The following is a 17808-nucleotide window of genomic DNA, read 5'->3' on the forward strand; positions in this document are numbered from 1 at the left end:
CACCACGCAGAGCTGGGGAGAGGCAGACACTAAATCTGTGCCATTTTTGGATGTGGTAGCAGCAAACTGGCATTAGGAGAGCAGGCAGTTTATTCCTTCCCAAACTGCCATATGCTGATGAATCCAGGTCACTCAGATCCCATCAGCTGCCACAGGCAGGCTCTGGTGCTGGCTGCCAGAGCACACAACCAGCACAGCAACGAGAGCCTGCTTCAACTTGCAAGGGTGCAAAACTCAGCATGAGGAGAGCAGGTGGGTAATGGCTCCATTTTACACCTGAGGAAACAGCCATGGAGAGCGAGATGGCATCCCAGGATAACAGAGCCACAGCAAGCCTGGAAATAAAATTCATCACCTCCTCCCCTCTCTGCAGCTCTGCTATCACTATCATTGCAGGGCACTTTTGTACCACATCTAGCCAGGGAAGTTTCTGACTACGTGAATTCAAAAGGCTAAATCAACAGCAGAATATTCACTGCTCAACAAAAAAGAATAATAGTCTGTACAGAGCAGAGAGAAGCTCTCAGTGCATTTGGCAGCTGCTCCTCCACACTGTGCAGGAAGGAGGGATGGGGTGCCTGCAAACCACCAGCCTGCAGCTCCCATTGGTCCTGCAGTGCAAACAATCCTTCCTCCCCACACTTATTTCCACAGCAAAAATGACTTGTAAGGATGGAGACATAACCCCGAGCAGTACAGGGCTGAGAGAGAGGGAGGGTTTACTATCAGCTGTAAATGGGGGTGGGAGAGCCAGCCTGGAGTGATGGGCTGGGCTAGCAGTGGGAAATTGCACCCAGGTTTTGCTGCTCTATATTCTCTGTATAAAAAAACCCAAAAAGCATGCAGGCACCTCTGAAAGTGCCATTGTCAGTACCCGCCAGTCAAGCCCTGGGCTGCCAGGTGGCATTCCCTCCCAAAGTGGTGGAAGGTACAGGGAATGACTTCTGGAAAACCCTGGCTGCTGGGACAAAAAATACACTGCCCCTAAAAGAGACAGAACAAGAAACAAATAGATATTTTAAAACCAGAATTCACTCAAAGTCGTCCTTTTCAGTCTTGAAATTCCTATTTTACAGGCAGACCAAGCCCCTCATGATGTGGCTGAAGTGCTGAATCTGGCAGCAGTGTTAATCAAGAGCAAGGTCATGCAACTTGTTCAAATATCCAATCATGATTCTCTGGTGCCCACTTGATATTAAATTTGATATCAACCCACCTGCAGAAATACATGAAATTTGTGCAAAATCCCCATCTTTTTAGCTCCCTTCATTTACAGGCGTTATTATTCCAACAGAATATAATTAACAAAAGTGCTTCTTGCAGTTTTAGGGAACATAATAGTCCCAGTTACTTAGGCAAAAAAAAATTAGAATAAAACTAGCTAAAGAATTGTCTGTTAAAAGCACAGCCATCAATTAAACTCATTTTTGATTTGCAGCTCAGTAAACCCAAAAAGAATAAATCTTCAGGAAAAAAGCTCTCAGTATGAAAATCATTGTAACATCTGTGAGGTCTCACAACACCACTGCACCTTTATGAAGCCAATATCCAAATTAAAAGGCTTAACTTGGGCACTGAGGAAGCTCACACTATTTTGGGACCATCTCCAGAGGTCTATTAACCTTTTAAGACACTGTGAATAAACACTCATACACAAGTGACAGGAACTGAGAGGACCCTGAATTACTCCTCCATAGATAAGGTTACTTAATGGAAAAAAACAAGTTGAGGCACATGTGTATGAATCTGGTGGTGTAACTGATCATTTCAGAGTTTTTTTTCCTGAGCAGACATTCAAGGGGATCCACAAATCTGTACCTCAGTAATGTTACCACCCTCCCTTTTGCAAAGGTGTGAATTCAAACCCTGCAAATAGGAAAAAATACTTGTGCTCTGTGTACAGCCAGCACCTCTCCCACCCTCGAGACAGATGAAACTGGATCAGCACATGAACAGCCCCCCCAAAGCCATCCTACTGCTCTGGATTGGTTAAAAATTACATGCTCTGTATTCACCCCAGCTACAGTGGAGTTAATGCTTTCAGCACAGCCTCCTCCGTGGCACAATGTTGGCATTGTAATATTTCAGGGAGAAATGCCATTGTAAATTGAAAGTGTAAACCCCAGAGTGGAGAGAGCAGATCCCAGGAGCAGGAGCACATTCCCTCCCTTCCCTGCAGTCTCCATCCTGGCACAGACCAAGGGCACAAGGGGACGTCCCAGATGCCCAGCTGGATCATGGCATGCCTGCATGGACCAAGGTCTACCCCACGCAGCTGGCCCTGGGAAGGAATTGATTTTGCCTTTATAAACAAGCAGAAAACTCCTTCAATGCAGTAGTGGAATCTTAATACGTTTACTCTTAATCCTTTGTACTTCAGCATGGCAGAAGGCTCGGGGTACTTTGAGGTTGTATGGGCTATTTCATGTCTGTTTACAAAATGAGGAGAGTAAATGTCAGAGGATATATGATCAAAACACAGCATACCTGTAAACAGAAGACTGGAGTGAAAGACCATGTGTGTGCATGTAAAACCCACTGACACCACCAGGGCAGCATCTTTATGACTTTCTTCTCCTCCCATGCTATAGGAATTTGCATGGCTGATGAGGATATCTTCACACAAAGCAATCTGAAAAGCTGATTTCAATCAGTGGCGTAATCAAAGCCTCAGTATTGCAAAATAATATGATTAAACACTCCATTATTTCAAACGGCAGAGCACTAAGCAAATCCTTGGAGGGGAGTGCTTTTGTGCACTAATCCATGCATGTAATTATCAATATGCTTTCCCATGCCCTATTCAAATGCTCTCCCCTGAGGCTTTTCTTCCACTTACACTAGGGGAGGAAAAAAAAAGCCAATCAGTTCAGTTTAAAGAACAAGTTGTATAACTCTTTTTGATCGGCTGCCTGAAGGATCACATAAGGAATTCTACCAGCTGTAACGTCAGAAGCAAACGATAGGGCTCTGCTTGCCCTGGTGGCCACCACCACGTGCCAGCAGCAGGGGCAGGACACGGCTGTGCCCTGTGGGGGACATGCTGCCACCCAGGCTGCTGCCAGGGCACCTGGGCTAACAACACCCTCAGCTCTGAGCACTCCACGAGACTGCAAGGAAAAGGGTGCCAACAGATGGCTTAATAGAGGGCTGCATGTCTTTAATGGAACTTAAGGATGTAAAAATGAAAAGCAATTAAAGGATAGGCAATTTGCTCTGTGAGAGATTAGAAGGATGCAAAGCAATGCCCACACTGGGTTTTCAGTGCAGGTGTTGACTTGCCTGTGCTGGGAACACCAGGCTGGCGACAGCACTGCCATGTGTAAATGGATCTGATCTTACCAGCCTCCTTCTAGAGCAGATCATCCAAAAGACAAAATATCACCAAATGTGGTCAAAAGCACCAAAGACAGTGTATTAAAAACAGGAAAGAGAGGTTCCAGTGCAAGCACAGGCTCACAGGGACCCCACATCTGCAGCTGGGCAAGGGCAAGGTGCTGGGCACAAAGAGGCATGGCTAGAGCCAGCCTCAGTCCCCACTCAGTGCAGTTTACATTAGACACTCTGAAAAGCAGCAGATTCCCATTTTCTGGTGATTTTAATAGATTAATAGAATCATCAGGCAGAGAGCCTTGGTTGCTGCTTGCAGGCAGGCAGCAGCTCTCTCAGGAACTGGGGGACACAGCTCCTGGCACCCGTGGATCTCCCAGCAGCCAATGGGAGAACAGAATGACACATTTCTTCTGCTGCAAGTTAAAAATACAAAGGAAACTTCAAACATTTAGAAGCTAACATTATTCACTTTGATTTTTAAAAATATAACACCATCTGTAGCCGTCAGATTTACAGTACACATCTCAGATATGTACATTATTTGTTAGTATAAAAAGCTGTCAGCAGCCCCGGTGCAAAAGTGAGGATCCTCTGGCAATCTCTTGAGTTTCAGAGAGAATTACTAACCTGATAAACTTAACCATCAGGTTATCCACGAACAACACAGTTTCGACAAAACAAAAAAAACCACCACTTCCCTTGCTGCAAACCCCACAAAACTAAATCCCTGCAACCTGCCTGCCCTGCAAAGTGTATATATTTGCAGGTAACGGGGGGGGGAACTGACCCCAGAACTCCCTGAACCTCAACAGCCACCTATTTCTGATCCCTATAGACCTGCTCCCTGGCACTTCTGATTTCTGCAGGTCAATGCCTCCAACCTTGTAGGTTATGCACAGGTTATAGAAAATGCAAGGTATGAAAGGATTTAATTTCAAGCATCAGCATTTTTCATGCTATGCAGGTTCCACAACTACAGTTGAAAAGCAAATACGACAAAAAATTATATTTTCCTGTCAGCAGAGTCTCAAAAATTAGTGTGGGCTGGCTGAAAATTTGTAGAATAAACAAAACATAGCACACATGCCTTTTATAAACTTATTATGCAAGATGAGTTTGGGTAACATGCAAAACCAAATAAAACATTCAAATTATTTTCTCGATGTGCATTAGCTATTCCAAATTTAACCCCAGTTTTAAGGAGGTGACAGTCCTGAGGGGCCAGGCTAGGACACAGGCCAGGGGAGAAATTGGCAAGAGCAGTCAAAAGTCAGAACTCTTAAAATGTCAGATCATTAATAGTTTTAAAACCAAAAGGCCTTGACCTTTTAAAAAAATATATTCACTGTGCTGAAAAACTCTCTTCTCGCTTTTCTGAAGTCAAACAAGAAACCCTGGAAATGAATTCTTACCTGTATAATGCTAATGATGACTTTTCTCATGTTTGTAGTATTCAGCTTTTTGTGCCTCAGAAATTAATACAACAGGAGAGGACATAATATTTTTTCTTGCCTGTGATATACTCTGTCCTGATGGTATTTTTTGATTGAAATACCACTTAAATCTGGCTTTGCCTTATGAAATTAAGGTCTACTAGACATTAAAAAATCCAATTAGTGCTACAAAAATTAAGGCATACCATTTCCTCAGTCTCATTTACACTAATATAGACTTTTTTCCTTTCTGTCAAGGGTGAAGGACACAGCTGAATGATGGGATTTTTTCCATCTCATTTATATATTGATGTAATAAGGGCAGACAGGTAGGCCTATGCAAGTGCTGATTCTGTCAGCAGCCCAAGTTGCCAGGACTGTGAATATTGTCACTTATAGATTGATAAATGGACTACACGGACTAATTGTATTCCAGCGTCTCTGGACAGATGGCAAATCTTACAGCCATATGGTGATTATTTCCACTGAGCTGAAAGTATATTAACACTTACCAAATGTTTAAAATGATGAGATGATGTAAAATAATTTTCCGTGAACGTGGATAAAAACAAAGGGCCGGCTGGGCGGGCACGCTGGGGCTGGGCTCCTCCCAGGGCTCCAGGGCCTGCAGGGATATCGATGGAGCTGCCTGTGTGCTGGGCCTGAGCTGGAGCCCAGGGCTGTGAGAGCACTGGGTGCTCATTTCAGCTGCTCTGCACGGCCCCTGATCAGTGCCACTCTGGGAGCTGGCGGCACTGAGACATGCACTCTTCCTTTTCCTGGCACTTCTCATTCCTTCTCTTCTCGCTGGCTGAAGAGATACTGAAGTTATTGTCCTGCTTTTAAAGGTAGCCATATAGCCAGCCCTGCCCCCTGAAAATCCAGTGCAGAACTGCCCAAACCCTGACTGACTGCAGCCCAAAAAGCCAACCATGTTCTGGGTGCGTGCCAAGAGCAGGTCAAGGGAGGTGACTCTGTCCCTCTGCCTGCTCTCGTGAGACCCACCTGCACTACTGCATCCAGGTCTGGGTCCCCCAGTGTAAGAAGGATGTGAAGCTGTTGGAGTGAGTCCAGAGGAAGACACACAGATGATGAGAGGGATGGAGCACCTCTCATCTGGAGACAGGTTGGAAGAGTTCAGTTTTCAGCCTTTCAGTACCTCAAGGGCTGCAAAAGAGCTGGAGATGGATTTTTTTGCGAGGACATGTAGTGAAAGAACAAGGGGGAATGGCTTTAAACAGAAAGAGGACAAGTTGAGATTAGATAGGGAGAAATTCTTCCCTGTGAGGTTGGTGAGGCACTGGCACAGGCTGCCCAGAGAGGTTGCGGCTGCCCCATCCCTGAAAATGTTGAAGGCCAGGCTGGATGAGGCTTTGAGCAACCTTGTCTAGTGGAAGGTGTCCCTGCCCATGACAGAGAGGTTAGAACTAGGTGACCTTTAAAGTGCCTTTCAACCCAAACCATTCTGTGATTACACATGCACTAAATGCATTTTGCTATCCCCGTGCGTGCTCCCAAAAGAGAAATCAACTGGGAGGGGACAGAACCAAGCCCCAGCAATTCTGTGAAACACACCAAAGCAGCTGAACAGTGACCAGAGGCTCACCCTGCTCACTGCCAACCATCACCCCATAACCAAAGTTCCTCAGCCTCAGCACCGAGCTCAGCGTGTTCCCAGCTGCAGGGGGAACTCACCAGGCTGGTACACATCCCTTTCATGAGTTATGAATTCACCCTTCAGAACAATGGGAGAATACACACAGGAGACCTGATCCTCTTCTGCTCTGAGTTACTGCATATTTATACCAAACAAATGTGAGCAAAATCAGCTCAAATTCTCCACAGATATTTATGCTAGAATAATAAACCCGTATCACACAAGTTAAATTATTTTTCCTTTGCTTTCAAAACAAAATTCTGAACATTTGTTTGTTTTAAAATAGGATTGAAAATAATGTTTTGTGTTCTGCAGTAATTTGTTTTGCGTGCACTTTCATGATAGGAAAGTCCTTGCAAGTGGAAACAGCCACCTCCCTCGCTGGGGGTAAAAACAGTTCACGTATCAGTTTTCCCTATTTGCCCTAAGTAAAATACAGCAAGTCAAGAGCTGGAAACTGCACTCTTCATAGTCCCTGTGATCTAAAATTAATGCCTGGTGTTGGTATGCAGAATGGATCAAGCACTTGCTCAGCCACTGAGGACAAGGTGCCAACTGGTGAGAAATTCTTACTATGCTTTTCACACATTCACACTTTAGCACCCGAAGTATTAAACTGACTTCATTTTTAAGGCCTCTTTCGCAGGTCTCACTAAACACAGGGTTTTTAAGGAAGCTTTACTACCCCTGAAGGCAGCAAAAGAATGTACCAGTTGCCCATTTCCCCCTGGACAACGCAGACTAGCCCTGTGTTTTTCCATGTGCCTCCCTGCCAGCACAGACCCGGGTCTGGAGCTGCTGCCACCCTGGGCTCCGGCCAGGCTGTCCCCCCGGGCAGCAGCTCCAACGTCACTGCAGGGGAAGGAGAAGTGCCAAAAAAGAGATGGAAAAAGAACAGAAAGACTGGAAAAAGTAACTTAACTCCAAGGTGCAAAGTCTAGACCACCTGTCTAACTCAGGGAAATCAGCTGTTCTTTGGTGGAATAACAGACAGCACTGAACTGCCCCAAATCGTTCCCAGCAGTTGCGTGTCTGTTTTACCTTCTGGCCAATAATTCAGAGGTCATCCTGCAAAGAAGCTGATGAGCATAAACTCTGTCCAGTGCAACCTCATGTCACTTGTGCTAATTTACCAGTTATTGGGAAGGGTGTTGGAGATCACTGCAATATTACTTTGGTATTTCACAAGAGAAGCTGTATGGAGTTGCACAATATTGCTCTCCCTCCAAAGGACAAGGATGCCAATTCATAAGGCAGGCAGGAAAGACCAAGCAGGGAATGAAAAGTGGATTAGATATTTTGATTCCTTTCCAAACTCTAAGCTTAAAATATAAAAAAACTTTGGCAACTTCTCCCCCACAGAATTTGAAATGCTAATTTCTAACTCAATGGAGAAAAGTTCTTGCAAAGATCTGAACAATACATATGCAGGATTATTGCTCTGCGGCTGAAAAATTCAGAACAGACCTTCCCTGTGGAGGGAAAAGCAGGTAACCACAACCACAGGAGAGGTGTTTACCCCAGGCTTAGGTCCAGCTGATGAAGGAAGCTGTCCCTACAGCCCTCTGCAAAACCACAGGCTCTGCAGAAAAGTCTGGGGAGGAAAAGCAGGGCGAGAGAGATTGCTAGGAGAATCAGGCTGCACACTATCACGGCCTTGAAAGCTGATGCATCTCCCTTAATATGCAGTTTTGAAGGTCTCAGAAAACACATGTTCAGAACCTTCTGTCTGGGGAAAGTCTTGGAAGATCACATGGAAACTTTAAAGACATTATTTGTCCTTTGAAGCTCTCAAAAGACAAAAGTGGAATTTCACATTGTGCACAAATACCCATTTTCCTGCTCCAAAGCACATGGGAAGGTGAAAGAGGCACAGAGAGGGAAAGAAAAGTTCCCCAGGGAAACATGGACACGCTTCTGAATCTGCCTGGGAGATGAGCTGCTTCCCATCCACCCCAAATAACTCCTAAAACAACAATTCCCTCACTGGAGCGTGGGATCTGGTCCTTGCTTCACAGCTATTGTGTTTCATTGTAACTGAGATTACAGACTCGAGCTTTTAACTCCATCCCCTTGAATTTGGGTGGGTGTAGTGAAGTGACAGATCCCTGTTCTCAGTCAAGCCAATTTCTGTTCTTCTTTAAAAGCCCCATAAACCAAATTAGATGGGATTTTATGAATGAGCGTTTTTAGAAGACACTTTAAATACAAGTTTATGAGGAACACCTCTATAAACAACAGGCAACAGAAAATTATCTATCTCCTGTAAAGGACTATGCAAGTGACAAACAGCTGTCAAACATAAAATAATCATGAAAAGAAAGAGTCCTCATTCACCTGTGTGCTGTAAAGTTTTAGACAACTAAATCTCCTTCATTATTTCATAAAAGAATAAATTTGTCCCTATGACAGCTGGAGGAGAGATTATTATGACAATCACCAAATTTAACATGAACTGAGTGCAAAGATACTTTTATCTCCTCCTTGGACACCCAAGGGCAAGAGCTGTGCCTTGCGGTACACTGTGCCCATGAGCACTGCCCACTTTCTGCCCCGTCTGGGCAGAAACCTCCTGGCAAGTTAGGGAGGAGTATTTCAGCTTTGGGTTATTTTATCAGGGGTTTGGACCACGTGAGGGTGTAAGAATGACTTTATGAGGACTTTACCTGGAAGGGGAATGCTTTTGTGTACAGACCACACAAGATACAGACTCAGCACAAGTAATATCAAGAAATTGGGGCAAAAAAAAAGTGGCTAGACCTCCTCTTTTGTACAAAGGTGGAAGGAGATTAAACTGACCACCTTGTGGCTCTCAAGTTATGAAATCCCACTTCCACGTCAGGACATGCTGCATAGTGGAAGAATAATCCAAACTGACAGCTTTGGGGGAAAGTTAAGCTAATGGGGACTGACGACATCACCTTCAGGATTGGCATCACATCATCCTGCATGCCAGAAACTGCTCCATCCCAAAAGGTAGGATCCTCCAAGGGCAATTGTCAGCAACTCTCCAAGCCAAGTCTGCCACTTGGAGGCATGGAACAAGTGTTAAATCTGTAATTCATACCAACTCATCTATGGGATTTGTAGGACTTGGGGTGGTTGCATGACAACTACACTGCTGCCATCTTTGCACCAGGGTCTGAACTGCCCACCAGAACAGAGCTCCTGCCTTGTCTTTAGACCCCCATCTGTGAAATAACTGATAAAAAGGTGGCAGACTCTCCCCACATGTCCCACGCATCCTCCAAGCAGCCCTGAGTGCTGGCTGGGGACATTCTGCACTTCTCATCTCAAAGAACTTCTCCACCTCTTATCAAATGCTCTTATTGAACATTTTCAATATCACAAAACATTGTATGCTCCCACAAACAACTGCAGAGATACATTTTAGATGTGTGCCACAGATTCATAGTGGGAAGCTGCAGTACAAAAGCCTGATAAAACCAGGGAATGAAACAAAGGCAACAATGAAATGTTGCTGCTCCAGATTACAGAGCAACTCACCAACAGCAGAGAACTTGAGTCACTCATTGCAGCACAATTAATATGAGGGGAGACTGCACCTTGAAGTACTACCTTTCAAAAGGAAAAGCTTTGAGTACTCCCCAGCTCTGGCTACACTGTCCTTCCAGGAATGAAACAATAAGTCATTGAACACTAAAAAAAAAAAGCTCACACCTCCACATATAAAATTAAGATTTCCCTTCAGAGCCAAGCAAGATTAAAATTTTGTATTTTTTTCCCCCCAAGAAATACAGTGGTGCCATACCTGAGGAGAATCTACTGCAAAGCATTAAGCAAACAACGAGTGCTTATTCAGTAAGCACTCATACAGCACCATTTCACAGTTCCACAAGGAAGGAGCCTCAGTACAAGCACAAGCAGCTTTAGGAAAAAATATTTTACAAGCTGGCTACGCATTTTTAAATGTATTCCACAGAGGCCTTTGCTGTCTTGCTGCACCGAGGTACTAAGCATTGCCTGATAAGAATGCAGTTGCAGGATTATTATTATTATTATTATAATGAAAATGCTAATGGGGAACAACACTGGCAGCTCTGGAGGGCCCTCCCAGGCCTCTTGATGCATAGGCAGAAAAGTGCAACTTCTACAGAAATTTTCTTTCTGACTCACAGAAGGGTTTGAGTTTCTAAATCCTGTAGGCTGCAATGAAACTTCCAGATGGAAAGGAAACAGTTTGTCCCTTCAGGAATTCTTACAATGTTGCATTTTGATAAGCCACGTCAAATAAATAAAATCGGATCAGTGCAGGGAGGAGGCAGGACAGGAGGATGCATTGCCTCTGAAGGGAACAGGTCTGCACGGCAAGCAGCACTCACTGCAAGGAGCACTCACACCTCCATCACCCAATTTTCCCTCGTTCCCCTGTCTCAAATCTGCACACTCTTGCTCCATGACAAAGCCACCGTTGTTCTGCAGCTAGAGCTCTTGCTAGCCTAGCCCACAAATCCTAGCACACCTACACAGCAGAGCCTCCTGCTCCCCTGTGAGTCATTAGGCAGGCTGTCCCGCCTGCTGATGTCAGCCAGCAACATCCCTCCTTTTCAAACAAATCCTGAAACGCCTCGAGCATCAATTATTTAAAAATATTATCTTCATTTTAATCCTGACCCCAGTGGCAAAATTACCATCAGGAAGCAATTCCAAGCGATGCAGAGGGTCCAAGAGCCTGCAATAGCTGCTGCGTCAATGAGGAGTAAGCAGCCGGCTCCTCGTGTCACACATGAGCTCAGCACAGAGCACCGAGCCGGCAGCCGCGGCACATTTCTCTCACAAACAGGCAGAGAGCAGCCAGGATGTGTCACCAAAAATACAATCAAAGATCAACCGCATCATCCAATCTCATCTTGTACATTTTGCATGAGTGTGTATTACACAAGCCCTACTCACACCGTGCCTAACCTGCGCTGGCTGTGCGTGGCTGTGGCGCAGCAGCAACCTTCCCAGACACGAATTGTCTATTCCCTGCCTAATTGCTCTTGCCATTAAAAGGGCTCCTTTAATGCCCAAGCTTAAATACTTCCCATCTTCATTTGAAGGCAATGCCCTTGTCACATCCTGAGGTTTAAGAACAGGATCATCAGCTATTTACAGTGTACAGCTGAATTATCAGAGAAACATAGTTGAAATACGTTCCTCTGAGCACATTTACATCCTAAAGAGCCATGACCAAATCACAAGATAAACAAGTCACACGCTGTCTTTGCAGTGTACAGAGTGCAAAAGGCGATGGAGAGCATTCAGAGCATTCAGGGTGAAAGCAGACAGAGATTTGACCATGTAGCAACCTTGAGGAATGAGGATTTCCCACTCTGCACACACCCTATCACAAAGTCAACAGGAAAACCAACAGCTGATTCAAAATGCTTATGAGTCCCTAAGTGTACGTTCACGGGTGAGGCTATTTATCTTAGGCACTGCAATAACAGAGCCAAATGAGTGAATAAAATGAATACACAGCACTGCAGAAAATCTAGATGCAAAACCAGGCTGATGCCCTTGCTCTTGGGTTCTCAGCAAACTCACTGTCCTCTGCCTGGTTCATGCTGGGAATATGTTTGAACAGTTTGAGACACTTGATCACATCCTGGGTCAGTTAAAAAGTTTCAGTTTAAAGGAACTGAACATCAAATAATTCTTTTTAACATTTAAAAAGAATGTTTTGATTTAAAAAGAATTTAAATTATGCCTTTGTTATCAGGAGACCTACTCACCATTCTCTTTTCAAATAGAAAGAAGGGCTTGAGGGACATCCCAGCTTTGTGGAGAATATTTTATTTATAAGATTTTTCTCAAGTCATAATTAAATTAACAGTGGTAATTAATTAGGTTAGCAGCTGAAAGCAGTGTAACTATGATGACTCTCGGCATCAAGATTTCTTTCTGTCCACTCTTTCTACATGAGCAAATGTCTGATAAATTTGCAGCAGAACGCTCAAACTAGTTGTGGTACTGGCAGATTTCTCCTCTTGTAATTTGGTGATCTTATCTGTAGTAGACCTTTTAAATTCAGTTTCATGCATGTGTCTGCAGTGCTGTGAACTCCTCACATAGCTGGGAGAGGTGAAGTCACTTGGACACTGTTACAGGTTTGTTCACTCGCCTGAATACAGCCACACCAAAACTCAAAACAGGCACAAATCATTATGAGGCCCTAGCTATTTGGTCCTTTCTTTTCTCTTCCAGCCACCCCACCAAGCTCCCTGCCTCTCTAACCTTGCATAAATGAGTTTAACATAAGCAAGGGGCTACACACTATTGAGGTCAATGGAGTTGCCCCATTATTTCAGTGAACCCAAATACTGCTCCAGAACACAAAGTTCTATGGACCTGACTTTTCCACAGATTCTTCTACAGACACCTGTATTTGTACACAGACACAGAATTCTCCAAGTCAGAATAACACCCATTTATATCTACCCTGCAAAATGGAAATAGCTATGTCGGGAAGCAAGGCTGTGAAGAATCAAGCACCTCCAGCCAGCAGCTTCAAAAACATGAGATGAACAGCGTCAGCACCTATCAGATCTCAGTCCCTTTCCTTGAACACCAACACCACCAACAGCTGGATATAATCTGCCCCCCTGAGCTATGCTGGGGACCAAACTGAAGCAGCTGACCTTAAAATCTCAAATAAAAGAGTCCCTGAGCTCACAGCACCAACTCAGCTGTGTTCAGGCACACTCTTGTCCCAGCCCTGCTTTGAGGGATGCCAGACTGCAGTGACAGCCAGGTGCCATTCTCTGCCTGCCCCTCCCAGGGTCTCCCCTTCCTGGCAGACAGATGGCCTGGCCAAACTTTGGAGGGAGCTGGTGAGAGACTCCCATGGATTTCAGCGGGAGCTGGATGAAAGCCAAGGTGAATTTCCTCTGCAACAACACCATTCCCTGCCACCGAGCTTCTCGGCACAGCTTATCACCATGGTTTCTAAAGTACTGCTGGTACCAGAAAGTGAACACCCTCCAAAATTACTCTTTTCCTGTAACACGAGCTTGATCACATCTCCTTCGTTTATCTCTTTCATTCCTCACCCTCACGTTAGGTTTTGCCTTTCACTCCCCCAATAAAGCCACGTGTTGGCCAATGGACATTAGTACTGCTGGCAGCAGAAGGGAGGAGAGCAAAGCTCCCCTGATCTCTTAGATGTCAGTGCATAATAAAAACATCTCACATGGCCACCCTCAGTAATACAGCCCCATGCACCTTTCCATGAATATACCACAGGGAGAACACAGTTTTGTTCAAGAGACCAATCTCCTTAAGACAAGGTTACTTCATTGCCTGATACAGGCTCGGAAACTTGCCTTTTCCAAACTTCCTGGGGCTTGGCTCAAAGCTCACCTGGGGAGTTATGGATGGATCCCAGCTATAGGGGACTTAATTACCCCACTAGCCCCAGAGGAAGCAGCAAAGGGAAGACATCTCATGTCAGCCAAAAGAAAGGTGTGCTGTGAGCTAGTTCACCATTAACCCATATCACACACGCTTCCACATGGTTGTACAGCTTTCTGCAATAATTTCTAACACTCAGAGGCCTGGCTGTCATTTAGATATGATTTATAAAACAGAACTAAAACACAATTTTAATACTAGAGGGCATTTAAATCAGTTGAGTTTTAATCCAGCAGATCATATAAATATCTGCTTCAGGAATGAAGAGATTTACAGGTCTAATCCAAACTGGACACTTATGACACACCTCATAACAGAAATTGTTTGGAATGGATAGATAAGGGAATAAAAAGATAGTAAAGAAATGAAAATAATAAAAGAATTTAGGCACAGATGAAACAGCTATCCAACACCTTTTTAAATCAGCTAATACCAAAACCTCAAGCATCCTTATAACTGTAAATTTAACTTGGACTGCTTAAACTGAGGCCATACTGAGCCAGACCACAGCTATTAGATGAGTAGGTACAGCCCACTAACATCAGAGACACTTCCTTGATTGTGTCAGCCCTTGGCTTGCAACAGCAAGAGACAAAGCAGGAGGTATTTTCAGACACAGATTTCTACAGCTGGAAATGTGTTACATTGTGGTTTTCAAAAAGCTGAAGTTTAAATTCTGAGAGGATTGAGGTAACAGCAGCAATCAGATACGCTGGGTAGAAGAAAGAAGTGATTTGGGAAAAGATCCATTCTCTTTAAAGTAGACATTTGTCCAGTGAGATTCTTAACAGTGGCTTGACCAAAACACAGTGGTTCTCAGTCAGCAGCAACTTTCACATTGACTTTCATGGACACTGGAGCAGATTTTTTTCCGGTGACTTTTTTACAACGTTGTTTTCATGTCCCTTGTATTACAGGCATTAGGTTTTTTTAAAAACATGTAAATTGTAAAACTTGACACTACCTTGCTGCCTAGTGAGTTGAACTAAACCAACAGTTTAAATAGCTCCGCTCACAGCTAATAAGCAATTTAAATAGCTTTGCTTTGCTAAGCTCAAGTAGCTGTATCAGGTTTCATAGCACGATCAGTCACTGCCAAATCCATAGGCAGCATTTAAATGAATCATTAGCAATGGTCACCCCCAGGAAAAAGAAAAATAAAAAATATTTTAAGAGCTAAGAATCAAGTCATTGTCACAATTTCTATGAGTACATGCCCCATATGTGACACCAAAATGTGCCCAGGAAGCAAATCCCACTCGAATGCCTGGGCCAAAATATATTCATCCAAGTAAGAATGACTGAGCTCTGTGCTCTGACCACAACCTGCTTCACAAAGACACGTGAGTATAGAGGTGCCCATTCCACAGAAGGACAAGCTCGAGCATGCAGAGGTGAAGGATTTGCAGCACAGATGGAACCGGAAGAAAACTGGGAGGCTGCTCCTGTGTCATGTGTGCTGAGCCACAGCTGCAGTAATGCTATCACAAATGTACCTCCAAGTCCTCTGGATCAGAAAGGTGAATGGCAAGATAATTATGTGAGGCACTGGGAAAATGCATATTCACCAAACACCTTGTCTGAACTCTGTACAGAGTGCAAGAGAAGGTACAACCCACGCCGAAACCCAGGGAATGAATGACACCAAGAGCCTGATCTCACATGCACCAGGGTAAGACTGAAATGACTGAGACACACATTAAATCAGGGTATTGAACTAGGCTAGTGAACGTGCCTGCTCCCTGTACAAGTCTGCTTGAGCTGACGCTGCATGTAGCAGCACAGACAGGAGCACAACCAGAGCTCTCAAAAGCCTTTGCAGCCAAAGTCCTTCGCAGCTTGAGCAGCTCTGGAGGCAGAGCAGGACCACACCGAGCCCAGAGCTCCAACCGGCTGACAGAAAGGGTGGAGGAGCCCTGTGACCTTCCACTCAGTTCTCTCCAAGCCACAGCTAAACTGATCTATCAGTATGGAAACGGTTAAAAATGACAGCAACTAAAACATTTGCCTTTAGAGACACCCAGGCAGAGTGACAGAGGCAAGTTTCCGTGCATGGATGTTTCTGATCATCCTGGACTCTGCGGGGCAGTGCTGCTCCAAACAGGTTTCAATACTTCTTTCTCCAACACCAAGGACAGTTTCTCTTTTATTTTCCAGTGAAACTTTGCATAACTAAGAAGCAGATGAGCCCCTGTAATCCTGAAGAGAAACGTGGGGAGATACTCACTCAGATCCTATTTCTCCCTCTACCCCTGTACTTCTATTCAGTACTCCTGGGTATCAAATTCGGACACGTGCCTGTCATTTTAATTCATTATTTATCCATATAGACTCGAATTATTCCACTTCGACAACAATTAACAAATTCACAGTGGGAATTTGGACATCTGAAAGCAGCAGAGGAAGCTCAGAAACTGGAGAACGATTCCTTGCCACATGGGGGTGAGGAGAGGCAAGGAAAAGGTGTAAGAGAACATAATAGGATAAAAATAAAGTAAATTAAATGTGTGGGTTAGGAATCCCCCAAGACATTCTGGTTGAGAGGATCTCAAATCTATATATAGTTTAAGCCAAAGGCGCAACTTTAACCTCTGTTCTCTGATATTTAGTTCACAAATTGCCCTAATGCCAGCATTTGGCTTTTGTCCCCTCATATAAGTTAGACGATAGCAAAAATTCAGGACTAATTTTTGGAAAGACCAAGCTGAATTCTCGAAGAGACCACCACACGTGGTCAGAGACTTCTGGCACGTTAAAAAAAAAATTAAAAGGGAAAAATATTTACACAAATTAGGGACCACCTGGCACAATTCAGGCAAGTTTACCGTGTGCCTCCAGCAGCCAGAGCTCTCGCAGCAGCAGCGTGTGAAACATCTGACACTGAACTCGCGGCACATCCCGCAGCTGACCGGCCAGGTACCGGACCCCGGCCCCCGCTCCGCCACATCCCCGCTCCTCCCCGCTCCTTCCCGCGGGGATTTCACGCCGGTGCTCTGCCTCCGCGGCGTGCCCGCTCCGCCGGCGGCTCGGGCGGGAGCCCGCTGCAGAGCGGTTGGCAATGATTAACTGCGTTACAAAATGATTAATTACGTTCTAAATCGCGTTCAGGGCAGCGCTCTTGGGGCGGCCGCGCTCTCCCCGCTCCGCACCTGCGGCGGGGCCGGAGCGGGAGGCGGCGCCCACGCGCGGCTCGGGACGCGGCGCCCACGGGGGCCGGGGCCCGGCGGACTCACCCCATGTCTCGGCACCTCTCGGCGGCGGCGGCGGCGGCACCCCCGGGCGGCTCCCCGCGCTCGGCGGCCAGCGGCGGCCGCGTCCCCACTTCGCACATGCGGCCGCCCCGGCCCCGGCTGGCTGCGGCTGCACGGCGGCTGCACGGCGGCGAGAGCCGTCCTGCTCCTCCTCCCGCCGCCTCCCTCCCCCCTTACATAACCTCCCTCCCGGGCGGCGGCGGCACCGAGCAGCTCCCGCGGCACCCGCCGCCCTGCCAGGCGGCAGCGCGGGGGCGGCGGGCGGGGCCGGGCGGTGGGCGCGCCCCGGGCCCCTCCGCTCCCCGCCCCGGGCCCGGAGCACCGCCGGCGGTGGGCGGGATGTGCCCCGGTGCGCAGCGCGGAGGGTCTCGTCCTCATGGTGCCCTCGCCGGGGGGCGGCGGCCCGCCGAACGGGGACGAGGCGGCAAGAAAACTTCGGGTGAAGTTGTGGGGCGTCCCCACGCGGCCCCGCCCGCGGCCGGGGAGCCTCAGCGGCGAGAGGGGTGAGCCCAGCCCCGGGGAGCGGCTGTCCGGGAGCGGCTGTCCCGCACCGGCATCCCCCCCGCAGCCCCGGCTCCGCGGCGCGCTCCGAGCGCGGGTCCCGGGGATGCGCTTGCGACTGGCGGCGGTGCCACGCCGAGGGATGCCCGGTGAAGCACGAGCGGGCGATTCTCTCCCTCTGTCACGCCCTCCCCGCGTTCCCCGGGCTGTGAGTGCG

At 46.4% G+C, this 17808-nt stretch overlaps 1 protein-coding gene across 5 annotated transcripts in view; it reads right to left on the reverse strand.

Annotated features, from left to right (window-relative positions):
• Positions 1–17322, reverse strand: part of HOMER2 (homer scaffold protein 2) — a 60102-nt gene extending 42780 nt beyond the window's left edge. For 2 of the 5 annotated variants that reach the window (XM_038146776.1, XM_038146774.1), the window contains exon 1: positions 16665–17045. In XM_038146776.1, the coding sequence (XP_038002704.1) occupies positions 16665–16786 (122 nt within the window). In that variant the 5' untranslated portion in view covers positions 16787–17045. Of the gene's footprint in view, positions 1–16664; positions 17046–17072 lie in introns of those variants that run through there. The other 3 variants (XM_038146775.1, XM_038146777.1, XM_038146778.1) reach the window with 3 other exon arrangements.
• Positions 17323–17808: the final 486 nt, after the last annotated feature.

Source organism: Motacilla alba, chromosome 10 (genome assembly GCF_015832195.1).
Source record: "Motacilla alba alba isolate MOTALB_02 chromosome 10, Motacilla_alba_V1.0_pri, whole genome shotgun sequence".
Lineage (NCBI taxonomy): Eukaryota > Metazoa > Chordata > Aves > Passeriformes > Motacillidae > Motacilla > Motacilla alba.